This window comes from Gossypium arboreum, chromosome 13 (assembly GCF_025698485.1).
Source record: "Gossypium arboreum isolate Shixiya-1 chromosome 13, ASM2569848v2, whole genome shotgun sequence".
NCBI classification, from domain to species: domain Eukaryota; kingdom Viridiplantae; phylum Streptophyta; class Magnoliopsida; order Malvales; family Malvaceae; genus Gossypium; species Gossypium arboreum.
In genome coordinates, this window is record NC_069082.1 from 4,274,737 (window position 1) to 4,286,730 (window position 11,994).

The 11,994-nt window shown below is 32.0% G+C and overlaps 1 protein-coding gene across 1 annotated transcript; it reads left to right on the forward strand.

The window, feature by feature from the left end:
• The first annotated feature begins 4,293 nt into the window (after positions 1 to 4,293).
• Positions 4,294 to 4,912, forward strand: LOC128286903 (pEARLI1-like lipid transfer protein 2). Its single transcript, XM_053024707.1, has one exon. The coding sequence runs from the start codon at positions 4,388 to 4,390 to the stop codon at positions 4,676 to 4,678; it is 291 nt and encodes a 96-aa protein (XP_052880667.1). The 5' UTR covers positions 4,294 to 4,387; the 3' UTR covers positions 4,679 to 4,912.
• Positions 4,913 to 11,994: the final 7,082 nt, after the last annotated feature.

Consider the following 11,994-nt stretch of genomic DNA (forward strand, 5'->3'; position numbering starts at 1 on the left):
CTAAAAACTTCACCCATAATATACGGAATAATTGCATATATAAATATATATATACTATATGCCTGTGAAAGGAAAAAGAGATATATAAGATCAAATAGCAAGGAATATGCATATGCCATCTCTTTTCTAACATTAATAGTAAAGCTTGCTCCTATTTATATAAATAGTGGTGGAAAAAGGATAATAGGTCAAAATATCTCATTTATATAATAGGTCAAAATATCTCATTTATACTTTGCCAACATTTAGTTATTATAATTAAAAAGTTAAACTCTTTTTTTTTTTTGTATTTTAAAATTTTAGTTTCATATTTGATATTGTTAATATTTTTATCTAAATTTATTTACTATCGAGTTTGTTTATTAAATTTATAATGATTTACTTTTAAAATTTGTATGACTAAATAAGTTTATTTATAGCTAATTTTTATGAGAAATGCTAACCACATCAATGTTTGGATTATAATTTCTTAATTAAAATAAAAAAAATTAGTTTTAATTTTTAAGTATAGAGGTAAAATTTTAAATTTTATTCAAGTAGGTATATGACAAAAGTTTTAACTACTTCTCTATACAAATTTGTTTTTATTTCTTGTTGTTTCTTTTCCTCCACTTTGGCATTGTTGTTCATCATTTATAATCCAATTTAAGGGTTAACAAACGATGGTTGGCTTTTATACTCAATCTATTATCAATTTAAAAAAAAAATTGGATTAGTGGTCCCACCAGTTAAATTATCGATTCATCGTTTCAATAGACCTAATTAAAAATTTATTAAAATTTTAAAAAAATAAAAATCCTAGTTTAACCTGATGTAGTCGGTTCGTATCAGTTCCCGATTTAACTGGTTCAAAGTCACTTCCCAGATCGGTCTCCTGACTGATTCCTAGTCCAATCGATTTAACTAAGTAATTTGATTCGATTCTGTGGAGTATGCCTCGCATTTCAGTCAAATTAAGACACAAACAGAGATTGATGTCATGACGAGGAGCCATGTGACGCGATGACAAAATAGGGGAGAAGTAAAAATGACGTCACAATGACACAATAAGGGATGTCGTGACGTGGCGACATGTCATGCAATTTTCTCAGTTTTCTTCTAGTCAATTTCTGACCATTTGTCCTAGTCGAACTCTGATTAGTGTAGATTATTTTAAGGTTTTTTTTACCTACGAATTTTCCTATAAATAGGATTTTTTCTACCCTAGAAATATTAATTCATAACACGTTTAGGTATTAGCTTTTACAAGTTTTCAGGGAATTTTGTGTTTAAGTTTTGAGTGTTCTTATTTTTGGATTTCAGGGTTTCGTTTTTATCTCCATCTTTGTACTATTTATTTTTGTCGATTTAGTGAAATTATCTTTGCCCATGGTTTTTATTCTCTTCGGAGGGGTTTTTTCATGTAAAATTTGTGTGTTTGATCTTTTCAATTTCTTTCTTATTTTTTTGTTCGTTGCTTACACAATTTTATCCCAACAAATTGGAATCAAAGCTTGGTTCAATTTTCGCATTCAACCCGTTAAGAGATAACAACAAGAAGGTTCTACATTGAGAAATTCAATGGCGTCACAAATTTCTATTTTTGACAAGTTTGGATGAAAAAATTCTAGTTCAGAATGGTCTAAAAAAGACTGTTATCTGGAAATAGCTTGATAATCTAGATCAACCAGAATGGGAAGAGCTTGATGAGAAGGTATTGTCTGCAATTTAGTTGTGCCTCACGAATAGTGTATTGTAGGAGGTGTTGATGGAGAAAATGACATTCATCTTGTGAAAAAGGTTAGAAACCCTTTACGTGACAAAGCATTTGGGTCACCGATTAGTGTTGAAACAATGGCTATACACGTTCCGTATGGACGAAGGTACCTTAAAGGTCACACTAGTCAATTTATTACTCTTTTTAATGATTTAAAAAATGTTGAGGTTCAAATTGATGATGAAGATCAGACTATGTATTATTGTGCTATTTACCCCATTCATATAAATTTTCTAAGGAGACCCTGATTTATGAGAGAGATAAACTCTCGTTCGGGAATGTAAAGGGTCACTTGTTGATCAAAGACAAACTTAAAAATGAGTTTGGTTTGGATAGCAAGTTAGATAGGCAAGCCTCATTTTTTGTAGCATTAAGGAATTGGGACAAGAGATGTCGCTACTACAAGAAGTTAGATTATGTTAAGGTAGATTGTTACAAACTACGGAATAAGAGGGTTGTTGAGAGCAATGAGAAAGAAATAGCTGATGCTAATTTGGTCGATGACAAGGGTCATGATTGGTTGTTGGTGTCTACGATCGAAATGTCTAAATTTACATCCGAATAGTAGTGCACAAGTCAAAGACTAGTAGTCTTTCAATTTCAAAGTTTAAGCATGGCTTGGACTCTATTAATATCTTGCAAAGTTCAAAATAGGCTTCTGGCGGGCCCGAAAAATAAGACATTGTGGAAATACGAGTCAAGGTGGAGATTTGTGGAGTATACCTCGCATTAGGTCAAATTAAGACATAAACAGAGAACGACTTCGCAATGAGGAGCCATGTGACGTCACAACGACGAAACAGGGGAGAAGCAAAAACTACGTTTTAAGATTATTTGACCTACAAATTTAACCTATAAATAAACCCTTTTCTACCCTAGAAAATTTAAACCAGAACACATTTAAGTATTACCTTTTACAAGCTTTTAGAGAATTTTGTGTTTAAGTTTTGATGGTTCTTATTTTCGAGTTTTGGGGTTTAGTTTTTATCTTCATCTTTGTACTCTTCGTTTTTGCTGATTTAATAAAACTATCTTTGCCTGTGGGTTTATCCTCTTTCGAGGGGTTTTTCCACATAAAATTTGTGTCTTTGATCTTTTCAATTTCTTCATTATTTTTCTTGTTCGTTGTTTAGATGAGTGTATCCGAATAAATTCAAACAACACTAATCTATTATTATGATCTTATAATAGATTTGGTTGACTTTTATGACATTAATTGACATAATCGAACATCCCATTATGAATTAAATAATATAAAAGGGTTATTAATTTTAATAATTGGGAATAGATCGATAAAACCATTCTAACCGAAACTAAAACAGATGTAACCAAAAATTCGAGTTAACTTAAATTAATTTAATCAAATGGCTCAATTAAGTGGTTTAAATAGATGGAGGTGTAAGTTGTATTCTAGTGTATATTTTTCTTCTCTAATGTTTCTTTCATTCAATAAATTTCATTTGATTTCTTAGAAAAGATGTTATATATAAAATTTATTTGAGGGTATTAATCTAATTTAACTTATATAAATATGTTTTAAAATTTAAAAATTTTAAAAGTGTATAATAAAAATTTTCAAAAATTTTGAGGTTGGCCTTATTAAGTTTTGTCATTGTTGGGTTGCCCGTTCATATTTACATGGGTTTAACTCTCATATTTTATAAATTCTTTTTAATTTATATTGATCTAAATATGAAAATATTTCGATTACCAATATTTTTAAAATTGAATTGTAATTAAATTGATTTAATTGGTCCATTTGATTTGATTAATTAAATTATTAAGAAAGTCTTAAAAAAATTAAAATATCAGCTCAACTACCCGATTTAACCGGTCTGTATTGGTTTTTGGGTCAATTGATTCAATGTCCTTCTCCAGACCAGCACCTCAACCAATTCTCAGTCCAATCATTCCAATTGACAGATCTAGTTCAAACAACCTTGCTGATTACTAGTCCATTTGTGCATTGTACTGATTAATTTTGGTAACAGTTTTATAAATATATTGATAGTAATTGTAACTCTTGTTTGTTTTGGATGGAGTTAGATAACCCACCAACTAGAAATTCCAACCCTAAGACAAGTTCCTTCTTCACCATCATCATGCATCCTATATTTGGCCAACCACAATGCAACCTCAATATCTGTTGAGAAGGTGAGCTAAAACAAGAAACTTCAAAAGGCTTTTTTTTTTTCTTTACATTTTCCCATCCACTATATGTTATAACAACCACAGTGGATTCAGAATTTAAATTCGTAAGTTTTTTTTAAATTTAAATTCATTTATTATTTGTGTAAAATTTAAATTTAAATTCAAATTCATTATTCGCAAAAGTAAAATAAATTACATCGGTTGTCCAAAAATAAATTAAATAGATTTGAATAACGAATATTTAAAGTTCCAGAGTTAATATCGGTGTAAGCTCTAAATAATAATTAAAATATTTGAATTTAAATACTATGTTAATCTGAAAAAAGAAATTGAATATTTGTAAATATCTGAATTCGAACTACACCTAATTCCAGTTGTATATAAAACCCCCTACATCATGCCATGTTTTTCATAACCCAAAAACCCTAAGAGACCTCTTTCACTCTATTGCAACACAAAAACAGTCTTCATCGTCGCGAAATGGCCTCTTTTAATTGCTTTACACTAGCTTTCTTCATGGCATTGTCATTTTCAAGCATCAACGTTGGCCTAGCGGCTCGTCACCTTCTTCAGCTGCCCAATCTGCCACAGCCAACGATCCCCACATTGCCCACAACGCAACCATCTTTGCCATTTCCTAGCATGCCGTTTCCAACTACCCTTCCAACTTTGCCTATTACAATACCGCCATTGCGGAACATGCCTTCAATTCCAGCTATGATCCCATCTATCCCATTCTTCTCTCCACCACCTTCTAAAACTAGCCCTTGAAACATTCCTTTTCTTACATGTTGCTTGATAGAGCATATGGATATCATCGTCTTGTGTGTTCCTTTATATACTAAAAACCCTATTACCTTTTGTGTGTCTATGTTTCAGTTTCTTGATGCTTTTATTGATTTCTTGTATGTGGACATGGCAGTTGTTTAATTGCCTATTTATTGGTGTACTTTCGGGATATATTCCCGCATATGGATTTATCTACACTATCTTTCTTGTTTATCATAGCTATTCTAGTTTTATGTTGTTTTCTTATTTCTTTTTGGACATCATCTTATAATTTTTTATATACTAGTTTTATCTTAGTTGCGTGCTTAGGATATCATAATATTTAAAAAAGTAGGTCTGACAATGATATTTGAAAAAGTAGGTCTAACAAGTAAGGTAGTTAGTATCGTATCGATAGATGCACCATTTTTCTATTAGTATTGGTATGTACCGATATCAATCTATTTTAATGTGTCATCACTATTTAAAAAAGGTTAATATACATATATAAAATATATTTAAAATATTAGGTGAATAAAATTAAATAAAGTTTAAATATAAAATATACATTTATTATATAAAATATTCATTAAGAAACTTTAAAAATATAATTCATCAATCAACAAAACCAAAATAAATTTAAAAAATCATCTCATAATTAAACAATAAGATCATATCATACTAATTTAAAATATAAAACTAAATTATAATTTAAGTATTCAGAATTTAACCTAATTTAATTATAATTAAGGGACCAAAATAAAATTTAACCTTAATTTCTCCTTTTATTACATTTCCTTGTAATTAACGCCATCCTCTCTATCCTTTTATATGGGTAAAAAATCATATATCATTAAAATGATAATCACATTTGAAAAGTGTTGATACGGTAGCAATTTCATATTTAATAAAATAAAAACTTGTATCAATTATAACAACATGAAATATTAATTTTTCGAATTTAGAAATTAAAATCAATAAAATTTTCAACGTATATTGTAATAGACTCTTCAGTTATTCAGAGTTATCTTTAAATTGAATACCTTATAAAGGTCTAATAAAATAAGCGTCAATTATTCAATTATAATTTTATTCTCAACCAATTCCTCTTTATTGAATAAAATAGATGACATAAAGAAATTAAAAATTATGAATGGTTTATTATAAAATCTAAAATTTTAAATAACGTTAACATGAAAACATTAAAAAAATAACCTTAGGCATTGAGACTGAATTTTGAAGAGTACAATAAAAAAAAATTAAAGGTTTAATTATAAAAATTTTAAAATTATAAATAAACTTGATGTAAAAGTATTAAAAATAATCTTATTAGTGTTTATTAAAAAGTGTATTAAAAATTATATAAACACTGGTTAAAAAAAGATATAATCCGTAGTGCAAAAGTAATAAAAAAAAACCGCAGGGTCAGTAAAAATACAAAAAATTAAAATAAAATTAGGGATTAGGATTTTTCAACTCTTATAATATGAATACCATTATTATATATTATGATAAATTGTGGGCTTTAACAGGTAATGTGTGTGAATATTTGTATGCGATTGATCGCCTTGGATGTACCAACGTCCAAAGTAGAAATCTTGTACAAAATATATTAAAAAGGCAGTTTTCGCAAGTATACGAGTCAAGTTGTATATAGTTACAACGAAGTAAGCGAGTACTCCAAGGATCGTACCAAGGGAGGTGAGCACTAAGTTAATTCTAACCTAAGCACAAAAAGATTTAATCAGTACTTTAGATTGATTATATTACGATGAAATATAAAGAAAGGTTTTTGGCATTTTTTAATAATAATAGTAAACAAAAAAGAAATAAATAAATAACGAGAAATCAAACAACAAGATCTGTCAAATTTAAGCATGGGTGATTTGCTCGTTTCGGTAACCATACTGAACTTTTGCTTCAGGTTTTCTTGTTCAATCAACTAGTCGATACCTCGGTAGGATCTTCTGATCTTCCACTAAATAACGAGTCGACAAGAACTACTTATATCTTGATCTCACAGTCCAAACTAGTTTGGGGTTAAGGTGTGTCAGATAGGCCATACCAAATTTGGATTAATTCCCACCTTAATGACTTCCTAGGGTCGTCAAGCCTAGTGTTTAAGTTCTTCCTTTCCCGAACAGTTGATTCGCTAAGAGAACCCTACAAAAATAATTAATTAATTATACCTCCACTCGCTAATCCCTCACCGGAGGATTAGTTCCTCATAGATCTCATAAACAATATAGACTTGATATATGGAATAGACATGAACAACAATTCAATAATATAAAGTTTAGAATAAACCTGATTTGTATTGAATAGAATGTCAAATCCTTACAGAATTTGATCAAGTTCTCAAATCTGATCTCTTTCGCAAAAGCAAAGAACAAAATTGAAATAAACCTAAAACCTAAGAAAAGAGAAAGACTAAAGACTAAAACTAGGAAGAAAATTATAAAATATGAAAACTTGTCCATAACATTTGTTAAATGAGCCTATTTATAGACTTAGAGTGGTTCTCGTCCTTAAACCTAGGTCAGTTGTCGCTCTCGTGCTTAATGTTTGATTGTGTTGACCAAAATGCCCCTAGCTCGTAATTATTTCCCATACAGTGGTGATGTCACGACATCGAAGGCAATATGCTTCATCTTTAGGTTATCTTCAGGGGTGTGTCGCGACATCCTCAGGCTGTGTCGCAACACCGAAGGCAGTCTTAATATTCTTCTATTCTACTTCCTATGTTGTGACTTCCAACTCTCTGTGTTGCAACACAACGATCAATATCGAGTTAACATACCTTCTAATGGTCTCTTGCCAGTCACAAAGCATATTTTTTCACCCTTAGGCCTCATTCAGCCCCTAAGGTTAATAGAAGACTCAAATTATACATTTTATTCAATGTAAATATATTAACAAAAACTTAACTGAAACTTAACCTAAGTGCTTGTATTCAAGCTCCTAAAGTGCGAAAACTAGTTCAATCTGCTACACTAAATTATGGTAGATTAGTAACAAACTGATTTTAATGCACTTATATGCGGTCGGATATGTGATGGCTCAATGAGCATAGTTGTGGAACTTAAAGTGCAAATAAATGTGAATCGATAAGCATGCATTGTGTATAAATTTGTGATATGAATTGATGATTATGAACATAGATTATGTGCATTATAACTGTAATTGTGTCTGTTTGCGGATATTTTGGCCTTGTGATCTTTTGAAAACATTGGATATAGGTGGCATGCCATAGGATTTTGAGTACTCACCCTTGTGTTTTATGATTTGGGTATTGAGGTCCCAGGATAGATTGGAGGGGTAAGGGAATGTCGAGCTAAGCTCCATTCATCGGTATATGTTAATGTGTTGGATAGTGTTTAGCTTTATGCTACACTTATGGGATATGTTAGACTTTTTGAGTTATTTGTGTGATGGAAATCCGTGTATCCAATGTATGGTGACAGAATCCACTTTTATGTTTCATGTTTCCAAGTTGCCAAATTATCATAAATTGATTAATATATGAAAATGTTGTGTGAAAATGCATGTGAATATATAAGTTAGACTTATGAGTCATTAAATGCATGTCAATATATGAGTTGAGTGTAATTGCATGTGAGGGTATGTGCTAGTTCTATGATTTAATGAAGCATGAATATGTTATTTTGACTTGATGAACATATGGTTATGAGTGAGTCATAGTATGCTCTTGCTTAAAATGTGATGTTGTGCATGCTTAGCAGTAGTTTCTAACATTCATTGAGCTTATTTAAGCTTACACTCCACATTAACATATTGTAGAAAAGTAGTTTTTTGGTGTGACTGGAGCAGCGAAGGAAGTGATCCAAGAAAGGCAATAATTTTTTAATAGGTGGGTTTATAAACTTTGGACTCTTTGGATAAGGGCAATATGTTTAGAGTTTTAGTTTTGATTATTAACAGTACTTTAATAATTTTATCTTGGTATTGGATTGACGAAATATGGATGTTGTTTTGGACTTCGTTTGTGACTAAACTGATGTTTGAGATTAAGGCTAATAATGCACATTAGATATTCTTATATAAATGTATGGATGTGGCATGATATATGTTTAAAGGATGTTAATAAGTTCGGTTAAATTAGACTATAATTGTATGTTTAGTAGAACATTGTTTTGAGCATGGATAACATTTTAACTTGTAAACTTTTGGTATTTTGGGTAAATGTATCGATACACGAGATATGAATATCAATATCTTGAAGTTGGGACATTTTCAAAAATTGACAGAATCCAACTTTAGTGCCGATACCCATATATGAGTATCGATATTCATGATAAAAATATCGATACATAGTAGTTCAATATCGGTACCTACATGAGATTTATTAAAAATAAAGCTTAATTATGGTTAAAACTATTTCTATTGTCATTTAAAATTTTAAATTAGCCATGAAATTTTGTTTAAATATTAATTTTAGTAGTCGTTGCTCTTATTCAAAATCGTATATGCATGTGGTTAAGTTCCATTGGTCGATGTTACATCCTGTAACTCAGATTTGATGATTGGACTGGGTGAGGGGTGTTGCACAAAGTCACAGAGATATAGCATAATGTCATAATACCTAGCTTCAGGAGTTAAGATATTCATATCCTTCCCTCGAGTTGAAAACAGTATCCATGGTACCTCTATCGGTCTATTCGCATCTGCCTCCTTCAATACGGCATAAAATTTGTGCATGATTGGAAGGTAAACTAACTTGGTTAGGGTTGTGCAAAACTTCTCCCACTGATGGTACCAGTTTAACCTGCGCATTTCGTTCTTCAATGTGTCTAAGGATTCGAAACCTCATTCTTGTAACAGGATTTTGTGTTAAGCTGCAAGAATATTATTTTCAAGTTCCTTATCCTAAAGGTAGGCGTGGCTATTCGCTACGGATTTGCTATTGGAAAGGTTACTATACACGATTTTGGGTTTTAAAACAAAGGAAAAAATAGAGTATTCGTAGAATCCTGAAGAAAAAGGGTCACAAACATTAATTTGGGAGTCTATGACGGCTTGAAGGGTGTAGTAGCTAGTAAGTGCAATACATAGAAGCCATCTAGGGCTTTAATTGTCATCCAAAATTGGTGAAAATCTTTGAAGATCATGTCGAATCAAGAACAGAAAGTTGCTAAAAATGGCTTGCATATCATGCCACATGGGGTGCATGACGCAACACAACACTATTTTTCCTCTGTTTGTGTGTCGCACCATCGGTATTGTGTGGCATGACATAATGATAGAATTTAGCGTTCTAAGGCTCACATGGGTTGTGTCGCGTCATGTGATTGTTATGTTGGTACATGGCTTCGATTTGGACTCTTTAGGACTTGTAAAGGGTCCTCAATTGCCCATACATGCACTGTACTAATGTCTAGCTCCTCTATTGCTATCATAAACCTGTCTCCTTCTAAATCTAACACAAAATAAAAAGTCTAATTCCTAAATCTAATAATTCGTAACAAATTAGTGTACAATATTTAAAAATTGATTCAGTTGGATGGTTAAAAATTATGTTATGCTACCGAACTTGTCTGGTAATTCCTTGAACTTTACTATTGACTTCAGCTGTCGGTCTTGCCCATCTTGGCTCTTGCAATTGCTCCTTATTCCACCACAGTCTTGCCATTTATCCGGTTCTCTCGTCTTGTACGAACATATACTTGCACAACTTGAAAAATGCCTTCGGTCGAGGCTAGTAGGGGTTAAATTAAATAAAGCATAGCACTCCTCCCTAGTTAATCCTTCACTTTGGGAATCACAACCACATTTGAACACCTCTATTTCGTCATCGATTTTTATGATTAAATCATTTCATTCTATATCGATTGTCGACTTAGAAGTGGCCAGAAATGACCTACCCATCATAATGGGGATTTCTCGATCCTCTTCAAAGTTGAGGACTACAAAGTCGAAGGGAATTATGAATCCTCATACCTTGACCAATACATCCTCGAGTACACTTTTTGGGTGTATCAATGACCTATCGGCTAATTGTAGCATTATTAAAGTGTTTTTAACTCCTCGAGTCTAAGTTTCCAATAGGTTGATAGGGGCATCAAATTTATGCTAGCCCTTAAGTTACAAAGGGATTTGCTAAAATATTGATCCGTTATATCTATTGAGATTGTAAAGCTACCTGGATTTTTAACTTTTGGGGGTTTCTTCTTTGCGATTAGCATGCTACATAAGGCATTAATGTCAATTTGTTCACCCTTTTTCATTTTCCTATATCGTTTCATGATTTCTTTTAAATATTTGACATATTTAAAAAAAAAATTCTATGAGCTCTAATAGTGGAAAATTAACATTGAGGGATTTAAATAAATTAAGAAAATTTATAAAATCTACATCGTCCTTCTTTTTCTTATCCTCTAATCTCTTCCAGAATGGTACCTTTGCTGTGCTCGAGTTTGACACTACAAAATTAAACACCGGATTGACTACCTCATCAATCTGTTCATGGTGCTTGGCTTCTTCCACCTATCCATGGACTCGTCAACATCTTCCGGAATTTCCTCATTTTCCTGGATGGGTATGATTGGCGACTTTAATGCCTTGCCTGATCGCAATGTGATCGCCTTTGCGTGGTCATTTCCATCTCTCCGTGGGTTGTTCTCCATTTTTCTGGAGAAACTTTGTCCATTTTGTTTTTGGAACATTTTCATCAATTGGCTTATTTGGTCACAAAGGCTACCCATTCGAAACTCGAGTCATCCACACGCAACTTGGAGTTTTCAAATGTCCATCTTTATAATTTGCATATCTCCCTCTAGTCAATCGAATCTTTGACCACATGCAGCATGGCCATTTCCCACGACTCTTTATTGCATTGGTGGAGGTTGATAAGAAGGGCTTTGTCGGGTTTGCGCTTGATTTGCACCTCCTTGATTACCTCCCCATTAGAAGTTCAAATGATCCCTTCAACCGAGATTATAAGTATTTGAATAGGGAACGACCTCTATTAGATATGTAGCTAGCCTCATCTGGTTTTTTTATAATGTGGCTCTACTGTTTTCGGCTTGGCTGGCATCTCCAAACAGTTAAGCTTATCTAAAATTTGTTAGAATCGATTATTGTCATTTTCTTCACTCACCGCTTTCACCGTTGGAGGCTTTGATTTGTACACAACTCTCTCATTAGGCCACATGTACAAATTCATGACCATGTTTTCTATGAATTTATAGGCTCGTTTGTATGTATAAAATATGAAAGATTTGTCCGATGCTCCATCTAGGTTAGATCTATTATGTTCGTCAACACCATTGTAGAATATTTGGATCTGGAGCCACAATTGC

Bases quoted from the DNA above. Each gene is read 5' to 3' on its own strand.
- LOC128286903 (XM_053024707.1), top strand. From the start codon at position 4,388: ATGGCCTCTTTTAATTGCTTTACACTAGCTTTCTTCATGGCATTGTCA.